Source organism: Drosophila virilis, chromosome 2, assembly GCF_030788295.1.
Source record: "Drosophila virilis strain 15010-1051.87 chromosome 2, Dvir_AGI_RSII-ME, whole genome shotgun sequence".
Lineage (NCBI taxonomy): Eukaryota > Metazoa > Arthropoda > Insecta > Diptera > Drosophilidae > Drosophila > Drosophila virilis.
In genome coordinates this window covers 28305642-28326589 of record NC_091544.1, presented here as the reverse complement: position 1 = coordinate 28326589, position 20948 = coordinate 28305642, and the positions used below count along the sequence as shown (strand labels likewise).

At 37.3% G+C, this 20948-nt stretch overlaps 1 protein-coding gene across 3 annotated transcripts; it reads left to right on the top strand.

Moving 5' to 3' along the window:
* Positions 1–15767: 15767 nt before the first annotated feature.
* LOC26531549 (odorant receptor 59b) lies at positions 15768–18054 on the top strand. 3 transcript variants are annotated; one of them, XM_070206665.1, is made up of 4 exons: positions 15768–15938; positions 16766–17363; positions 17425–17782; positions 17842–18054. In XM_070206665.1, exons 2-4 carry the CDS (start codon positions 16924–16926, stop codon positions 17920–17922), a joined length of 879 nt encoding a protein of 292 aa, XP_070062766.1. In that variant the 5' UTR covers positions 15768–15938; positions 16766–16923; the 3' UTR covers positions 17923–18054. The 3 variants fall into 3 exon arrangements, with proteins under 3 accessions (XP_070062766.1, XP_015026289.1, XP_032289465.1); XM_015170803.3 differs by having other exon boundaries at positions 16924–17363; positions 17842–18053; XM_032433574.2 differs by lacking the exon at positions 15768–15938 and having other exon boundaries at positions 16230–17363.
* Positions 18055–20948: the final 2894 nt, after the last annotated feature.

Sequence of the window (20948 nt, the reverse complement as noted above, 5' to 3'; positions counted from 1 at the left end):
TTTAATTTCTACAAAATAGACGTTCGTACCCCGAAGTATAAATGCATTTAATTAAAGCACCATTCAAATTAAGGGACTGAATGTCTATTTTATGCATATATAAAATGCATAAGTCTAAAAGCAGAGAATTGGGTATAAATTGTACTATTTTTTGCAATATGCGCGAAATATATTCATTTACACATTTAAATTGTCGACTCGCTCAACTAAAAATAAACAACAACAAAAAAATAAATAAAAAAGAGGGAATTTAAAAAACAATTCAGCAGCGTTTGTTATCATCTGACCTGTCGCCATGATAAGGCCATAAATAATGCAAACGATTTGGCCATATCTTATCTGAGCTATCAATCATGAACTCTTGTTAGTTGTTATTTATGCACAGATAGTACAGTATGTGTATAAGTACGGGCCATAAGCCAAATGAAAGTGAATTTGTTTGGTTGTGTGTGTTATTATTGCAGTTTGAAGTCTTCTCGGTGGGATCAAGTAATCGCGTAAATATATAATCTGCCAGTTGTTTATTGTTATGCACATGCAGGGTGCGAACAGCGGGCCGTAGAACTGGCCATTTGGCACACGCGGCGTATGCGTAACTTGTATCTGAACAACTCTTCGGCATTTTGCACATTATAACCTGAGTCCATTGCAAATGGCTAAAAGAGGGTATAATGGCTTTCGACAAACTTACGCAAGAGGCAGAAGGAATCATATTGGAACCTATGAAGTATATAGACATATGTTTTCATGCTTGGGGTGTTGAGCTAAGTCGATCTGCCCTTGGCGTCTTTCAACCTCGCAGACTACAAGAACTTGAAGTATTTAATATATATGCTCATATGGGTAATCTTTTCATTAATATTAGCATATCCTATTTTCAGAATTTAGATCTAAATTGATTTTGAGATATAAGCATAACTCGACGATTCATGACCAGGACTTACTTCAAATGTAAAATATTTATATTCTCATATGTCTTAAGCAATACGAGGTTATCAATTGTTTTCTTGATATCTTACTTTTGAGATATAAGCTTAAATTGAGGATTATAGGAGCTAGAAAATTCAAACATAGATGTAAAAGCACGTATAGTATTTACTGTTTGAGAATGTTTTACTTTTTTGATAGCTCCGCTAGTTCATACTTATTTTCAACGCGATCACCTAAACGCCTTGCTATATAAACATATTTGACTGGTATATTTAAGCCCTGAAAGGTGGGACCTTAAACACAGGAGTTAATCTAGAAATGAGTTCCCTGAGTGCAGGCCTAAAGGAACAACAAACAGCCGCAGCATAAGCTGCGTGCATGCTTTGTGAGAGTTTGTGTGTGAATCTGTAGAAGGTAGCTGGAATAGTTTTAGAGGCAACTTGGCGCTGTGTTCAGCGTATTTCCCAGTCGTATACTTTTTGGTAGAGTACTCTTGTTTTTATCTATTTTTTGTTAAATTTTATTTTAGCATTTGGTAAAAGTTTGCACACATGTGTTTTGCTTTAGTCAGCAAGAATAGCAACAGCAACAAAAACAACCTGTTTTACAAATAAACGCCTGTAGCTGCCCTAAATTTCAATTTGGAACGCCTCGAGAAAGTACTATAGCGGATATTTATGTGTGTTACTTAAATGCTAAGTATATCATGCCAATATATAGCTGGCATTAGCTAAAGAAAACCCAACTAAAACTAGGGCGCCATATGCACACCTAGCCGAATCGGTGCGTGTTATACAAAACAATATGGTTTTTATCGCCGAAATTTTGATTATAGCAAAAATATTACACGCTGTGGTGCAAAGTCTGCCTACAAATATAGCGCTATATAATGTACACATACGTGTTTTCTATGCCTTACAGAGTATTATTATTATTATTAGTCTTTTTTTTTTTGTTTACACCAACTGTTTGCTTGAGTCGTATGTGCGTAATTTACTTAGCCCAATTTGAAATTCCGCATAAAAGATATTGTTTACTCGCCAGCCAGGTTATTGAACCGACTTGGGCGTACTGCAGATCTTGAAGATCTTGCTGCCTCGCCGCGATCAATTATGTCACCCACAAGGATTTTGAGGCACTCATAAATTTCATTTAATGAATTTAATTGCCTGTGCGCATAAATCTAAAGCGCTTCAGTTGAGTTTACCCAGAAAACAAAGCGTTTCGGGCTTGGCGCCGCGTCATTTATTAAAAATCGACTAAAAAAAGGTTAACAAATTTCAAGAGTATACGACTCGCAAATATCCTATACTACAATAAAAATTTCACTATTCTTGAACTCGTATTCGCTTAAAATAATTTTATATATACTTAGCTGAATCAATATGAATATACGTTCTCATATTTTACAAGCGCTATTCTATTTGCTCGGGCCGACTAACTGACTGACTGACTGACTGCCTGACTGACTGATTGACTGACTGATCGATTGATTAAAAATTATGACCGTAGTTACTTTATATTGTAACCGAAAGTCTTGAAAAATTATGAAACATATTTTTTTTGAACCTTTTTTGTTAACTATCCAATGGATGTCAAACTTATTTGCAAATATCTTTGTTAAAGGTTTTTTTGGGAGTGTTTCACACTTTTCAGGAAAACCATCTCTCGTGTCTTATATATGCACATTTATTAAAAAGAAGACCTGATTGTTGTGTCTCATCATTCTTAGCATTTTTTTGGTCAATGACAAACCTATTTAGTGCTAAGAGAATAGAAAATGTGTTAATACTTTAGAAAGCTGTGTTTTAAGTTTAATTTATAAACATTATTTGCTTAAGAGTAATAAGATTATTATAATGTATAACAGAAAAAACTTTAAATAAATAAACAGTTGACCTACAACGTTAAAATAAAAAGAGCCGATGAAAAATCTTACAAATTAAACATAAAAATATTGCCGAACCAACTGTAGGGTATTCTATGGAGAAGACGCATTGCAACGTCGACAGCCGCATCACAAAAAATAAAAACAAAAAAATAATAAAAAAGACACTCGAAACAAAATTCGCACATTTGCCCTTGAAAACAAATTTTAGTTTGCAAAAAAAAAGTTGTTGCTTTTGATATTTTGTTTTTGGTGCTCTGTTTGCATTTTGTTTAACATTTGATACACACACATACACACGCACACACACACACACACTCACACACACACACACATACATACACACACCATATAAACGCAGGAAGACACGTCGCCAAAAGCTACAACAACAACAAATAAAATAAATGTTTTAGTTTGCATTTTGAATGCTTTGCATGTAATTTAAAAACTGGTCTAGCGGGGGCCTCCGACAGCCAGTGTCGGGGACCTTCGTTAACTTTGCCAAAATTATGCGCGCTGCCCTCAACCGCTCTGCCCCGTGACCGCCTCCTGGCCCCCTCATGACAGGTCGTCTCGTAATTTATAGCAAAAATCGTAGAGCAACAACAAGAACAATCAACACATTTTGGCAAATACGGAAGTTTTTATTTTCGTTGCGTTTTTTCGCCGTTTTCATACGCGCTTACAGTGTAGAAAAGAGAGTATATTAGCTTGTGCAATGACGGACGGGTAAGTTCAAGGGCATTGAAAAAACAAGCGCCAAAACCAGACGATGTCAGTTTTTGCATCCAAATATTTTAGCTTAAAGACATTAGGTAAGGTGTTGGCAGGCCAGAGATACATTCCACTTTCTATATATTCGTGTAATGCAGGCGCAAAACTCGATATCTGCCAGAGGATTAAGACAAGCTTAAAAAAAATTGACATACATGGATTATTGGCCAGGTCTACACTCGCTTCCCCTGACCGGACAGAGAACTATGTTTCACAGTCTATATCACAGTTCGATCTGCTGATCTACTACGATATATATAAATAATATAATATATACAATAATTTGTTAAGTGATTGCTTACAGCAGCGCTTGGCCTGTGAACGAGTATTACGCAGTCGTGGACACCCGCCTACAAAGTTCTACTTGTCTTTTTCTTAAATTGTAATAAATTTGTTCAGCGCTTGTTGCAGTCATCGATTTGTTTGCATAGTCTTCTCTTTTTTTTTAGCTTTGTTATTGTTTTATTTAATTATTGCTATTTGGCGAGCTTTTTGTTGTCTTTCTTTGGCGCTGCGACTAGTTAATGTATTTGCTCGGGTTTTGGGCCGCTGCATGAGAACAGCCTTCAAAATCGTTTTCGTTATCGTAGCTAAATGTTGTCGTGTTGTTGTTGTTGTTGTTGTTGGTGCTGCTGATTTGCTTGACGACCTTTGCTATTTCGCAGCTCTTAGATTTTTATTTTTTTGCATATTTAGTTGTATTTGTTTGCTTATTTTTTTTTTTGGTAAAACATGTTTTCTCAATGCTTACATAATCCATGACGCGATACAGTTTTAGCTAAGTTGCGCTGCTTTTGTCTTTTATTAAGGAGATCTACAGATGAATAACGCGAGCGAGACGTTAACAAAATAGAACCCATTTAATGGCATAGAAAATTAATTAGATATGCTGTTTTTTGTAAATGAGCTGTGAGAAGCTCTCTTAATTTTGTTTAGGTGGACGGTTAGGTTTCAGGAGAATTGACATATTTTTATATATATTTTTTGAATGATTCATAAAAATTTCTATACATTTTTGAGAATGCAGTTTGCCAAACCAAATTGCAACGCGACTTTAGAAATTTACGACTACTAATGGATACAAGCAGAACTTTGAGCTATCTTTTATTGAATATTGTTATACCCTGAACATATTGAGAATGGGCAAAGAGGATATAAGGGTGATTCTTAAATGTGTAATTGTGAACATGTTCAACGAGTTGCGATGTTTTTTTGTTAGAACCATAAACAAAAAAAGATATAAACACAATAAATTGTGTTGCATGCTTTTAGGCTATTTCATAAGTTAATTATAGAAATATTTATTAAGCTATTATGTTTATTTTGTTATTTGGTTAAGTTTGCACAACCGTATTTTTGAAGCTAGAATATCTGGGAATTTAAAAGAAAATGTACTTAAATATATATTTAAAAAGGGAACCACTTCTCATACCAATTATCATATAATATTTCAGCAAACAACTAATTTTACTCGCATATCTGAGCATCATTTTCAATGGGTTCAGGGTATAAAAAATATAAATTTTAGGAAAGAATATAACAATATATAAATCAACAAATATATAATAATATGATATATATTTAAAAATAATTAATATATATTGGAATATAAGTAATATGTAATTAAATATATATATATAATTTTCGGATAACTTTGCAGGAATAAAACTTGATAGCAGTCTGCCCACAGCCAAACATATTTCCATATTAAAATTCAATTTAAAATGCACATTTAACATATGAATTTACTGTGTCTAGTGCCAAGTTGCTGGCTGATTTTTGTTGTCCCTAAGTGGCACATACACGGACCGCACGGCGGCACCAATTAGCGAACAAGTTCGTCTTGATTTAATGCACTGACTGGAGGGCAAGTGCGGTGCAGGAGTCGAAACGGTGCGAGGATAGGTGCATTAACCTCTTGCGTAATGAACACCAACAGCGCCACCAACAGCGAGCGACAGGCAGGTCGACATTGTCAGGGATGGGGGCAAAATGGGTACTGTGCCCTCCACCTAACCCCCCTACCTCGCACACACACACACACCGTTTGGGGCCAGGAGGTGTACCCTGTGCAGGCTGGCGCGCAGCTGCGTTGTAAAATTAGAATTTTGTCTTAGCACTCGAAGATGGCCAGTTAGCTGATAAAAGCTGCGCTCTCTCTCGCTCTCTCTATCTAGGCAGAAAACCAAAGCCTTGGCCAGGTTATTCCATTGGCCAACAGAATAAAGTGCGCTACAAAATAATTGCAAATAAAATGCAGCTAGCTTCAACTGCAGCAGTGTTGCACCTGAAGCCAATGTCTTCGTACTTGGCCAAGCACCTGTGCGCGTCGTTTAATTCCATACAAAAACAAACAGCCCAAGCCAAAAGACAAAAACAACAAAAAAGAAAGGAAACTGCGGCACACCGAAAATTAAATACCCTTACGGACTTGCAGATTTGTGAGGAAATTTGTGAAGCTCGTATTTTTCGACTTTGGACTTTAAAGTTTTCTAAGCAGAAACTCATTTATTGAATGATTTTTCCAATAGAGCTATATAATATGGGAGTTCAAAGTTGATAAGCCTTTGAACATGTGTAAGGAGCTTGACAAGGCACGTATATGCCAAGTTTAGTCAAGACCCCTTCAAATACCAAAAATGTTGTTCATATAACTTAAATTTCGAATGATATGCTGCCTAAAATATAAAGACGAAGAACCTATATGAAGTTTACAGATAAGTTAGCTTCGAAATATACAGATATCGACTAATCATTTAAGGCGTATCGAGAATATATATATACTTTAAGGAGTCAAAGACATCTTCTTGTAGCAAATTAAATAACCTCTAGAAGGGTACAATAAAAAAGCAAGGAACCAACCAAGTGTTGCTGAGGCAGGCAACAAATGTTGCATGATAGTCAACGTTGCGACGCTTCTTCTTCTTTGCAGCATTTGCTGCTGCTGCAACAACCAGGGCCTAAGCAATGCGGCTGCAGAGTAACAGCATCGAAGAGCCGTTATCAATATCTGGTTTGTCCACTCGCAGCTCACAGCTCGCAGCGGGCGACGGCCCAGCGCGCAAAGCTGGATAGGATTGGGCCAATGTACCTGAGAAGCAGCCACTTTGGCCAAGGAATGCGTTCAGCAGCGGACATTGCTTAACTGCAAATGCTGCCATTTATATGGCACAATAAACATTAGGTGTTGCCTGCTCGCATGGGTGTGGGTCTTGCTGTTGTTGTTGTTGCTGCTGCTGTTGTTGTTGTTGTTGTTGTTGTCGCTGGAGTGTTATCCCGTGCCAGCGCATAGTTAGCCAACATTTTGTATGCCCAGCGCCTTTGTATGTTGCCTCATCACAGCCTCCTGCTCCTCCGCCACCCTTTCATCTGCCTCCTGCTGTCAATCCCCTCCCACCAGAGCAGCGCCGTGCAACGGATTTTTTGTTTTTGTTTTTTTTTTTTCCTTTTTCTATTAAAATTACCATCAAGATTTACATTTCAGTAGGCAACAGGTTCGAGTTCAGGTTCGAGTTTGCGTCTGGGTCGGGGGTTCGGGGCTCGGGTCTCGGACTCCTTTTAGGTAAAAAAAACTGTGGGCAGACCAACAAAAAGAAAAGAAGCAGCGACGGCGACTCCTGCGGGGCGACTCCCCAACTAAATGCCTTGGCCAGCCTCTGCCCACTTGCTCGTAAATGCAACGCTCAAGTCAAGTGGAAAATTGTTGTTGCTGTTGTATTTGTTGTTGTTGTTGTTGCCGCTTTGCGGTTACCCTCATTTTGCGTTTAATGCCCATATTTAGCAGGCCTGCCACGCGGCATTAGCGGCAACAAGACAAACAACAACTACAACAAATATGCCAGATCGTACTATGATTTTGATGCTCAAGATTCGGGAGTTTAAAAAGTAATGTAAATTTCGGAAATTAATTAATTTCAATACGAATAAGATAAATTGTGTTAGAGGCTGCTTTGATTTTCCCTTTTGCGCTAAAATTGTAACTGAACTAAATACTATTATACCAAATCGCAAAAATATTCTCTTTATAAATACAACTTGTTACCATTTATAGTTCTTTTTTATGTCAACGTGCATATTCCTTTCTCTTTTTTTTTTTATATATTTTTTAGTTTTTAATAATTCTTTCTAAAAAAAAGATCTTAACAGTCAGAGCTCCTGTTCGGTGGCAGAACAAATAAAAATAATACTAGAAAAGTTTCTACAATCTTTTTTTCATGCATTTAACTATAGCTAAAAAGTTTTGCAAGGTTTTGTACTGTCCCCTTCTGATTAATTTCCATGTTATTTTCTAGATAATATTATCAAAACTATTGTTTTAGACTGAGATCTTAATATGTAAAAATTAATAAAAAGCTCTTCTTTTTATTTTAAAAAAAAAAACATATATAACAATAAGAATGAATTAAATGCGACATTAATTGGATACATATATATTAAAAATGGACTATGGACTATGTGGCGATATATTTGAATGAAAAGGCTTCAGTTGAAGCAACAAAAAAATCAAACAAATTGCAAGGGCGAGGCTTTGCACCAGAATAAGTTCTAATCAATAAAAATTTGTTTAAGCCCAAAATATGCATTTTTTTAAATTCTTGAATATGTATTGCGAATCTTTTTGAGACTGATATTCTTTGCTGCAATATTTTTGAATTTTGCATGCATTCCTGAATGGGTCTTACAGTTTAGAATAGGGCCATTAATTTATAAATTTTATCCAATTCGAAAATATGAATTTTCAGTGGAGTCCTGAATGTGTTTTGAAATCATTTCAGCATATTTAATAGTTGGATGACCCTAAAGCTGCCTTGGCGCGGTTTCTGGCTGTAGGCCTTAGCCAAAACAAGCAATTCTGTGTAGTAGCTGGCCATAAGCAATTGCGATAGGCATTGAGACGCTCTTTTGGCCAGCTGGTTGGGCAATCACTTGATCACTTGGACGTCAATCGCTGTACGGCCAATGCAATAAATTTGAATTTTATTTAACATTTTACCGGCACTCAAAAGGCATAAACGGAAATTTAAAGCAGGTACAGGCCGCAGTAGCCGCAGTAACAGCAATTCAAATAGCAACAGCAACAGCAACAGCAACTGCAACATGGAACGAGGTATGAGGTAAATCCAAGCCCAACAAGGAAGCAATTGCGTTGCAGCTCTCCAACCGAGCGCTGCTTTACGCATTAGGACATGCGTTGGCCCAGTCGGCGGCTGGGTGAGGGCAGCACCAAGGGGCAGCTAACAGCACTCCAAAGCATAAAACAATTTAAATATTGCCGCGCTGCACTTGCAACAACAGCAACAGAAAATAATAATAGCAACAACAAACGGCAAGAAACTGCAACGGCAATGGCAACTGCAACTGCAACCGCAACTGTGCAGTCGGAGCAAACTTGTTTTTTTGGGTTAAAAAAAAAAAAAGGCTAGGGGAATGCATCTGCAATCTGAATCGGCTGGCCAGCCGCTAATCTTCATTATCGCCACCCAGTCTCATGATGATGTTCGTCAACGAACGGTGTCAGCTCTATGGGCAACTACTACTACCACTACCAACAGCAACTGCTATCGCAGCTGAAAATCGCAGCAAGGAAAAGCGGAAGATCAACAGCAACAACAACAACAACAATAACAGCAACAAAATCACATACACGCATGGGCCTGGGCATTAGCCCGTTTGTCCCGCCGTCCATTCAACCAGCGCCATGTTCATTTAAATCTACAACATTCGGAGGGACAACTTGAGTTGGGGACGTCGCGACGGCAGGCAACAACCTGGCTGGACCTGGTATTGGTGCAGGTACTGGTTACTTCTGCCATGTGAGAAAATTGCGCACTTGAGCTGGCTGAGAACCTTCGGGCGGCAGCGGCTGCGGCAGCCAAGATGTTGGCTGGGATCGCTTTAACCCCGTTGCACGTATCAAGTGAAAATTCCTGGCTGACTTGGGCTCAGTTCGGGCCTCCTGCGAGTGGAATGGCCCAGCGTTGGAGAGAGCAGCTTATCGCGAATTCATTATTGAAATAATTCTTAACTCTTAAGCCCTATAACGGTAAATAGCCCAGGGATCTAGACAACAACTTAATGAAAATTGAATTTTATGTTTATTACGCAGCCCGGCACTTCAACTCCCAGTCCCAGTCAGCCAGTCAGACAGGCAGCAAGCCGGCCCTCCACATAACCTTTTAAATAGTATGCCAGACCGGACCGGTCCGCTCCCAACCAGATGCCAGATTCTAAATGCTATTTGGCGTACCTACTCGCATAGGCCATAAGACGCGACCAAACCGAAAGATAGCGGACCATCGTCCACCATTGCGAGCATTTTCCTGTGGCAACAACTTAACGGCAGGGGGGCTTGTGCAACGGCAACATGTTTGCTTGATAAGTGAAATAAAAGTAATAGAATCCAATCCAAGAGTACAATGAATATGTCAGACACTTCAAATACACTACTAAATTAACCGTGTGCATATTGAAGGGTGTCTAAGTTTTAGATCTATCTTTTTCTATTAAATTATTTTTTTTTATTTATTTATTTATTATATTTCATTTTATTTATTTTAGTTTTATTTAATTTGTTTTAAAATCTTTCTTTTTTTTATTTAAGAGTGTATATTTAAATAAAGAAAATATTCATTTGTTTTTCTCTTTTTTTAATTACCGATTTGTCTCACATTGTTTTTACCATCAAATAAACAGCTTAAGAAAACAAACAAAAATATTATGAAAATATTTGCATCTAAAATGTTTCAATATTCTGGCTTATACATTGAATAATTTTTACTTTAATATCTTTAATTATGTCTTATATCTATATAAGATCTCGTCAAATAACTAATTGTGTTGCATATTGCATAAGAATTTTCATTGAGCCGGCCAATCACATCATAGTCCAAGGGACAGCGACATTTAGAACCAGCCAAAGAACCAGGCGAGTTGTTTTACACACAAACAGGTACACACACACAATCACACTCACACACATATGCACACACGCACACACATGGGCGCACAATTCATGAAACAGCTTGGTGCAACTAGGAAGCAAACTGATCTGGCCTGCGAGCTAGAAAGACCTTGGTATGGGGCATTCGGCCTGAGCCCAATGCAACGAGCAACGGCAACCTGCCACACGCGGCCTACGTAAGTGGCAAGATCGCACACAGCCGCCCGAGCTGCCACTAAAGGATGCCAAGCGAAAGGTGGGCAGGTAGATACACACATACACATACACACAGAGAGAGAGAGAGAGAGAGAGAGAGAGAGAGATATACACATGTGCGCATAGGTCCAACGGGCTGCATGTGGGATGGCTATTGCTGCCGCAGTTTGTGCTGCTGCTGCTGCCATGCCCCCAAGTTGTTGCATTGATTTAGCAAACATGCATTTTTATAGCCTTACAACGCGCCCAGGCAACAACAAGTTTCTCTATTATTTATTCCAAGCTGGCGGCCACAGTCCACGATTGCACTGTTTCTATTTTCTACTCTTTTTATACCCTCAGCCCACTGAAAATGGTTGCAAAGAGTATAATAGTTTTGTGCTCATGTATGTAACAGGCAGATGGCGCCATTGTTCGACGAGTAGATCCATTTACCACTGCCTAATTGTCCAAGATTATAAACGAGAACGAGAATCAATATCAACATCATATTTTCGTATCATACCTACAAACACAATATTTGGGAGGTAGGATATTCAAGAGTATATACAGCTGATAATTATATCGCTTTAGCATCCAATATACAATATATATATTGAAGCTATAACGTTAGTCTTCGGGATTTTCATATATTTGTATGACGGACAAGAAACATCGATGCAATTCAAGATCACATTTCTCATAGGCTGAGACTAGACAAGGCAAAAACGCTTACGCGAGGCCCGGGTGCAGGGTATCTCGCAGTCGGACAAGGCGACTGTATCATTTTAACATGTTTTCCTTTCCAGATCTTGCCCGCTCCTCTGATTATTTTGATAGCGCTCAGCGCGCAGCTGCAGCAGCCAAGACCGCTCCCACCTGCCCCCCTGGCCCGCCCCGCTAGCTGGATTAAAGTGTTATTAATGTTTATTATGCCTGAATGAGTTTTAATGTTTGCTGAAGTTATCATTAAAATGTTGTTAAAAAAAAATTTGAATACCATGTGAGAAGAAACCGCGCCATTGCGATGATCAAAGTGAAAAACGGAAAACAACGAACAACACTCCACTGTCCACAACTTGGCAACGATTTGGTCAACAATGTCTCTGGCCTCACTGTAATTGGCCAACGCCAGATCTTGGCTCTCAGCTCGGAGAGCTGCCCCCGAAACCAAGTTGAAACCTGGGCAGGAAGAGCGTGTACTTTATTTTGATTGGAGCTGCCATGGAATTTCTTTTGTGTGTTCGCCAGAGATTTTTTAATGATCGGTGACAGGATTATTAAAGTCATTAAGCGGCCACTTGCAGTTGTTGTTCAAATCGAGTTGTTGTTGTTTGTGTTGTTGTTGCTGTTGTTGTTGTTGCTGCTGGCTTGTTCTCAATGCCGGGACTAATAATGTTAACTGTAACTGACAATGGCAGCAGTAAAAGTTGCATCCACCGCTCGTATGCTGATCCCCCGTTGATGCCTCTGACATGGCTTATATTATATAGTCAGATCGTGATCATTGAGGCGCCAAATTGAATTATGGATTTCATTTAATTAGTGGATTATTTTTGCAAGATCAAAAATTGTATTCTATATGCTTGTAATTTTAATTTGCAAGATCTGGCTGTATTGCGAGTATGCAATTCGAATGTTTAACAGATTGCGTAAGAAGGTTTGAATCAATAACTTATTATTCATTGGCTTCGTTATGTGAAGTTAGTTTCCATATATATTATAAAATATGTATTATAAATTATAAATTTGAAATTCGGGTCAGATTGAAATGAACATTGAAGTTCAGTTCGAAATGTATTTAGGCTTTAAATTAGGCTATGCATTATTAATACTATTTACATGTCAATTACATTCGACTACAGCTTATACAAATGGTGGAGTTTACAGAGAACACCCTCAGGATAAACCTTTACAATCAGTCAGTCAGCCAGTCGGGACAATGATTTTTGTATATTATATTCATAAATTATTCTAAACACCAAATAAATATATATATTTGTGTATATTTTTACTCTCACAACCTTCATATATAATTCATAGTCATGGGCACTTTTATATTGACAACACATAATTATAGGTCTGCACATTCCTGAGCCTCGATGTCAGTCAGTCAATCAGTCAGACAGGTAGGACAAACAGCTTAATATATAGAAATGCATGTAGTTACATATATATTCTAACAAACTTCAATTCAAATATCAGTATGTTTGGAAAACGCTAAAAGAGAATGAATTTTTATCTACCTTTGTAAATATATACTTTTCTTATTTCTATTCCATACATAATGGCTAGACGAACTCAGCTTTTGATGCTGAGCAGTAATTTATTTGCTTTATTGGGTCGGGAAAGCCTTCTTCCGAATGTTACAAACCGTTGCACAAAACTATTATACCTTTTTTAAATTTTTTTTGTCAATAGGTTTAAGGTATAAAAATATTTACATTCAAAATTGCAAAGCAGCAATTTTATATTAATTATAGGTCTGGCGTTTGGCTTTATTGCACAGCTGGCCTAATCCCAAAGCCTTTTGCCTTTTGGTATATCGGCATTCCGAAATAAATCCAGTATGATATAGAACCTATTCAGTGCTAGTCACAGGGACTTTTGCAATGTGCAGGATATTTCGACTAATAAATCCCGCTCCGCTTGTGGTTCGAATACGTTCTAGGAAATGTTTCACCTATTTATACCGCGTTGTGAAGTTCGTCGGTTACGCACCACCAAAGCAGAATGTACAGCGATATCTATACCTGTTTTGGTCTTGTTTTGTGTTAATTTTTTCGAGTTATATGTACCCATTGGCCTTTCACTTAGCCTAGCTAAGAACTTTTCGGATTTTACACCCGGTGATTTTCTTAGCGTGCTCCAAATTTTTTTTAACGCCAGCGGAGCTACTGCAAAGACAATCGTGGTCTTATTTTTGTTTTCGCGTCTGAGTCAAATGGAGTCTGTACTTGACGCTATGGACGAGAGACTGAGTTGTGATAGCGATCGCCGGAGGATCCATAAAGCTGTTGCTGATTCCAACTTAATTTTTTTAGTTTACGCTATAATTTATGGCACCTTTCTTACGTCTGTATTTGTGAGTGGCATCTTGAACGGACAACCGCCGTGGCTGTTATATAATCCTATTTTCAATTGGCACAATGGGTCGGTCAATTTTTGGATGCAATCGATCCTTGAACATATAATTCTGTCTCTTACGGTGATGACAGTTCTGCTTTGGGATACATATCCTCTCATATTTCTTGTTATGATGCGAGCCCACATCGATGTGCTGAGGAACCGTATTCGAAATCTGCGCACTGATCCACATAAAACAGAGGCTGAAAACTATGATGAACTCGTCTGCTCCATTATGGACCATAAGCTTATTTTGAAGTAAGACAATCTCACGTTTCCATTAATCTTTAACCAATGTGATCTATCTTTGCCAAGATGCTGTGAAATTATGCGTCCAGTTATCTCGGGCATCATATTTGTACATTTTCAGCTAGTTGGCGTAGTTTTGGGAGTGACTATGATTAACATTTTATATTTCTCGGATTTCATACATGGAATTTCATCGATTATTTATCTAACTGGCATCTTATTGGAATCATTTCCCTGCTGCTATCTAAGCGATTTACTTGCCGAAGATAGCAAGCACTTATCGAACCTTTTGGCTCAATCCAACTGGATCAGTGCTGAGCGTAAATATAAGTCCACTTTGATTATATTTATACAGCACGTGCAACGGCCTACAGAGTTTATAGCCGGAGGAATATTTCCTATCTCAATGAACAGTAATATTAAGGTTTGTGATATCTACGTATATGTTTAAAAACATATTACTTGTTGTTGATTCAATGAAATTTTCAGATGGCCAAGTTTGCCTTCAGCGTTATGACCATAGTACAGCAAATGAATCTGGCTGATCGACTAGAATAGGCTCAGCTTTAAATATAGGCCAGAAACATAATGACATATGTCTAATTTTCTGTTGCAGACATTACATATGTCGGAAACGGTTGGATCGGCCCACAATATCATATAGCTTCTATAGAAACAACCTGTTGGGAAAACTGTTTTGTTTTTTCAGGATATTTAAGCCATACTCGGAATTAACTAATTGCCCTGTGCTTCTAAGATACGGGCAAAGCATTATGAGCATTATAAAAAGATTCGGTCTGCAAGGGTATTAAATCGTCGGCATGCCGAATATATACCTTTTTTCTCGATGTCACTTATTTACTTTATAAGCAGCATATAACGAAATATAAAGTTCAAAATTAGTTAATTAAAATGTTAAACTTTAATGGAAATAAATAGCTTAAATAGTTAAAATATTTATCAAATCCCACGTCCGTATCGTTCATAAACGACTGAACAAGTAAATGAAAAAATTGATTTGAATGACTCAAATTGAACTATTGCATTTATTCACCAACCTGAACTAGTAGTTCCTACTCTTTGAACAGTATCTTTTATAGAAGGTTAAGCGATTTGCTGAGTCTTAATAGCATATGTCGTGCAAATTAACAGCTGGCATAATCCCACACCCATAGTTCCCTATTGGGACACCGAAATAAATTCAGTATGATATCTAAACTGATTCAGTCTAGTCACAGTGACATTTGCAATGAAGAGAATATTCCGATTAAGAAATTCAGCTTCAGTAATGGTTCTTTTACGTTCCAGGCAATGTTACGCTTATTTAAAGCGGGTTCTAAAGTTCGTTGGTTTGATACCGCCCAAGCGAGATATATTGCGATATGTATATATATTTTGGTCCTGTTTGGTGTTTACTATTGCCGAGCTGTACGCACCCGTTGGCCTTGTGCTTAGCCTCATTAAGAACTTTTCGAACTTTACGCCCGGTGATTTTTTTGACGTACTCCAAGTAACGTTTAACGTCAGTGGTGCGACAGCAAAAACCATCGTGGTTTTGTTTTTGTTTTCACGAATGAATCAGGTGAAGAAAGAAAAATAAAAAATAAAATGTTTCTAAAAGTAGGCGTTGAATCATCATTCAATTTATTTAATTTAATATTAATATATACTTGTAACACAATATCGTCAAAATCGACTACGGATAATTTCCTTAAGATGTTATGAAACACAGAAGTTGCATGCGTTTCTTTTGCAAATTTTATAAATTGAAATTTAATTTTTGATTTTATTATATATGTGCGCTAATTTAAGTCAATTTTTCCCACAAATCCAAGTGTAAGTAGGTGGAATGGTGTGAATGGAGCGAAGGGAAGCAGTGTGTTTGGCCGATGGGGCGAGTTCAAGTCTCGCAGAGAGAGTGCTTTTTATACCCTTGTAGAGGGTATTAAAATTATGCCATGAACTTCGTTACAACTGTAACGCATAGAATTAAACGTCTCCGAACCCAACAAGTACACATATATATTCTTGATCAGCATCAACAGACGAGCTTATGTAGCCAAATCCGTTTGCCTGTTAATCTATTTCCATGCGAAATATTCTCTTATTTTTAAAGCTTCTTGAAGATTTGCATAGGTCCTTCTTTCAGTTGCAGACGGAACTTATCTCAAAACCGGCTCGATCGGACAAATCTATCATATAATTGCCATAGGAACAATAGGTCGAAAGGATTTTTGTATGGCAAAATATTTTTTATTTTAAATTCATTTTCATCAAGCTCAGCATTTACAAGCTTCACTATTCTAACATAACTACATATGTCTAAAAGGGTATTAAATCTTCGGCGTGCCAAAGAACAGTTATTTTAATTAGAAGCCTGGCCAGCTGTCCTAATTCCAAAGCCTTTTGCCTTTTGGTATATCGGCATTCCGAAATAAATCCAGTATGATATTGCACCTATTCAGTGCTAGTCACTGTGACATTTGCAATGAACAGGATATTTCGACTAATAAGTCCGGCTCCACTTGGGGTTCGAATACGTTCTAGGGAATGTTTTACCTATTTATACCGCGTTGTGATGTTCGTCGGTTACACACCACCAAAGCGGGATGTACAGAGATATCTATACCTGTTTTGGTCCTGTTTGGTGTTTACTATTGCAGAGCTGTACGCACCCGTTGGCCTTGTGCTTAGTCTTATAAAGAACTTTTCGAATTTTACGCCTGGTGATTTTTTTAACGTACTCCAAGTAACTTTTAACGTCAGTGGAGCGACTGCTAAAACCATTGTGGTTTTATTTTTATTTTCACGAATAAATCAGATGGAGTCCGTACTTGACATTATGGACGAGCGGCTGCGTAGGGATGACGATCGCTGCAGAATTCACAAAGCAGTTGCTGATTCAAACTACATATTTTTAGTTTACGCTATAATATATGGAACCTTTCTTACATCGGCATTTGTAATTGGTGTATTTAATGGGCACCCGCCATGGTTGTTTTACAATCCACTCTTCGATTGGCATAATGGATCTACAAGATTTTGGCTGCAATCGATCCTTGAGCAAATCGTTGTGTCCCTTACGGGGTTGACACTTCTGGTTTCGGATACATATCCTCTCATATTTCTTGTTATGATGCGAGCTCACATCGATGTGCTGAGGGAGCGTATTCGAAGTCTGCGCACTGATCTACATAAAACAGAGGCTGAAAACTATGATGAACTCATCTGCTGCATAATGGACCATAAGCTTATTTTGAAGTAAGACAATCTCACGATTCACAGGATCTCTTTTAATTTCCTATCCCATTTCCCATTCTAGATGCTGTGCAATTATGCGTCCAATTATCTCGGGCATCATATTTGTTCATTTTCAGCTAGTTGGCGTAGTGCTGGGAGTGACCATTATTAACATTTTATACTTCTCGGATTTCATACATGGCATTTCTTCGATTATTTATCTAACTGGCATCTTATTGGAATCATTTCCCTGCTGCTATCTAAGCGATTTACTTGCCGAAGATAGCAAGGATTTATCGAACCTATTGGCTCAATCGAACTGGATCAGTGCTGAGCGCAAATATAAGTCCACTTTGATGATATTTATACAGCACGTGCAACGGCCGATTGTATTTGTAGCCGGTATTATCTTTCCTATCTCAGTTAACAGTAATATAAGGGTGGGTAGAGCTGTATGGATGTTTCGGTACACATTGATGCTATTCAATAATATTTTCAGATGGCCAGGTTTGCGTTTAGCGTGATGACCATTGTGCAGCAAATGAATCTGGCTGATCGGTTAAAGAAGGTTACCCGTTAAATATTGGTTGAAACTATCATAATTTTTAATGACTGCTGTTATTTGTGTTGCTAATTTTTTATTATTTAAAAGAGAACTAAACAACATAATGGTTTTGTTCAAATATATGAAAAAGGTAGTAGACAGCATCTTCACACAAAGCTTATTTATTACTGATCAGGCTGATGAGCTAAGTCAATATTGTCAAGTCCGTATGTGGGGCTATAAGAACGCGTTCATCTTGGAAGTTACAAAATCTAGAGATATAGTATTTATTGTAGCTCATCATGCACAGAACGAATTTATCATTCTTTTTAGATATTTTATTAAATTTCAATAGTATCAAAAAAAATCGAATATACGATCTGGCTTATAACCACGACTCGAGAGTTCTATTAGCACATTCCTTAAACTTGGAGCATATTATCGTAGAGTGTATATAAATGAGGAATATTTCAGAGATATATCTCACCCGCATCTCTAAAAATGGAAATAAATTAAATTTGGCATTTTCAAACATTTGACCCGCTGCTCTTATTTACTCATGTCCTATGGACAATATCTTTTAATTCTTATTGAAAAATTAAAAATTCCGTCACGAAAAATAGGTGTTTGCAAATTCTATTGACATGCATTTATGGATAATTGTAGGTCAGAACTTTTGGGGGCGTGACAAAAACATCTACAGTCGCGGGAATAAAGCAGGTGCTCAGTTGACATTTGAGTCGACAAGTTAGTTTTTTAGGGGCGTGATTGACACCTCGCCGAGGGGAACAGCTGGTCGAATCTCATCGAAATTTATTGAACAACTATAAAAGCATAGAACATTCCATTCTGGTGACAGTGACACATACAATGTGCAGGATATTTGAACCCAATTTGCAGCACCACTTTCGCGGCGCTTACTAAAAACGCGTATCACCTAGTTTTACAGGGTAATGGTGCAGTCATTTACATCTTAATAAGTATCTGCGGGAAGGTGAATGCATTTAGGTCAACAATGCAGTGTAAGTTATTTATATTCATTTATTACATTTATTTTATTTTAATTATTAAACTTTTTTTGTTAATGTTTAATAATATTAATTAAATTATTTATATATTTAATTTTATAATTTTCTTTTAAATTTTTTTATTTGTATTATTATATTTATTTTGTTGATTTTATTAATTAGTTTATTTTATTTGTTTTATTGTTCAATTATAAAAAAGAAAGTTTTTAATTTCTTGCGAATGTAATGCAATATTTCCATAAATATCATCAGAAATGATATTATTTAACATGTAGAAAATTTTTTTCAATTCAGTTATGCTTTAAATGGAATATTATAAAATGACAACTGAAAAAATAAATAAAAGGCAACAGCACACAGAACAATACCTCCGACTGCAAAAGCCGTGACAAACAGAAAGAAAGAACCGAAGATTTAATACTCTTACATATTCTAATATATAAAGTAAATATGTGATAAAAAAAAGGGTGCATCCTACTGACTGGTGCTTTAAATAAGAAATTGTGTAGAAAACAAGCTTGGTACGGATAGTTTTAGTGACAGTCTCTAGGTAGTCATAATTGGATTATATGAAGATACTTTATTGTGCTGCTCGTCATGATTCCACATAACTAACCTACAGGGTCAGCGATATCACTTTCTATGTGTTAAATAAGTAGCTCAAAACAATAAAATTATATTCGCTGCAAGGGTATCAAATGTTAAACGACCTTGAGGCTGTTCGCCCACTTCACAGCCCCGACATAAGATTCTACATCAACTTAAGCAGCAGCACTTTTAATGTTGGCACGTTCATCAAATTGCAGCTTGGAGAGCCAAATGGAATTACAGGCGGGCCCACTTTATTTCTGTGCTCCTAATGCCAACCAATTATACGCCAAAAAGACGGCATACTATCAATTTGGTATTAACTCAAGGAATAGTTGAACAAAAACAAAAAAAAAACTATCAGAGTTGTTAGCAAATTTTGTGATGTAATGACACGCACGAGCGCAAGCCGCCTGCCACGCCCACACGCCACGTGCGCACAAGAAGCAGCAGCAGCAGCAGGAGCATAAGCTCAGTTCTTTGGTCAAGGTCAGCGCAGCAGCAACTACACCAGCTGTAACAAAAGCAAAAACAATTGCAGCTGAGAAGCTGACAATAGGGCTGAGCAAAGTTAAAGTCAAGTACGGCACGCCGAAAATTAAATACCCTTCTAGATATATTGTAATATATGGTATTATTATATGTTAATCTTTAGGGCACATGTTTTACTTAATGGAAGGAAGTTTTCCACTTAGAAGCACAAACTTAAATTATATTTAACGAATTTTTCATGTTAAACGTTTTTGCAGCTTGGAAAATATACTTTTGAGAGTGCAGAAAATTTTATTTAAGACATACTGATCAAGATAATAATATAGTAAAAACTATTTTCAATTAAGTGTAATTTTATTTTATGAATTTCTGATAAAAATATTATTTTTTTGTTAAGCCTATTTTATTCATTTTATGAATTATGTGAAGCTTGTCATTGCTGAATTCGGTCAATATATCTTTAAAAATGGAACATCTTATAGACGTCCACTTCTATAAAATTCGTTACAATATAGGAATATGCTCCACAAGGGTTTGCGAGCCGACCGAGTGGGTGGCTCAGAGTGCTGTCAAAAATATTGATAAATCGTTCAAAGCAGCATTAGGCATTATTGCTGGCAGAAGCAAACGATGCACAGAATAACTTATAAACGGACAAAATAGCAAACGGCAAATAGCGAATTTAATTGCCAACGCGTCGTAGTACTTCAGCAGAGAGCAAACACATAGCGCACTTGGTTGACCGTTAGATGGTCAAGACGACGACAAAATGGAGCACAAACGTGGCTAATTGTAAATTGTTGCAATTTAAATTGTTGCAAAAGAACAGCAAGCAGCAAGCAGGAGGAGAGGCAGCGACTAACTGGCCAGCCGGCCGCATCCATGAGCCATAAAAATGCTGTTAAGGCCTAAAAGCGATTGTTGCATGCCAACAACAAAAACAACAACAACAAG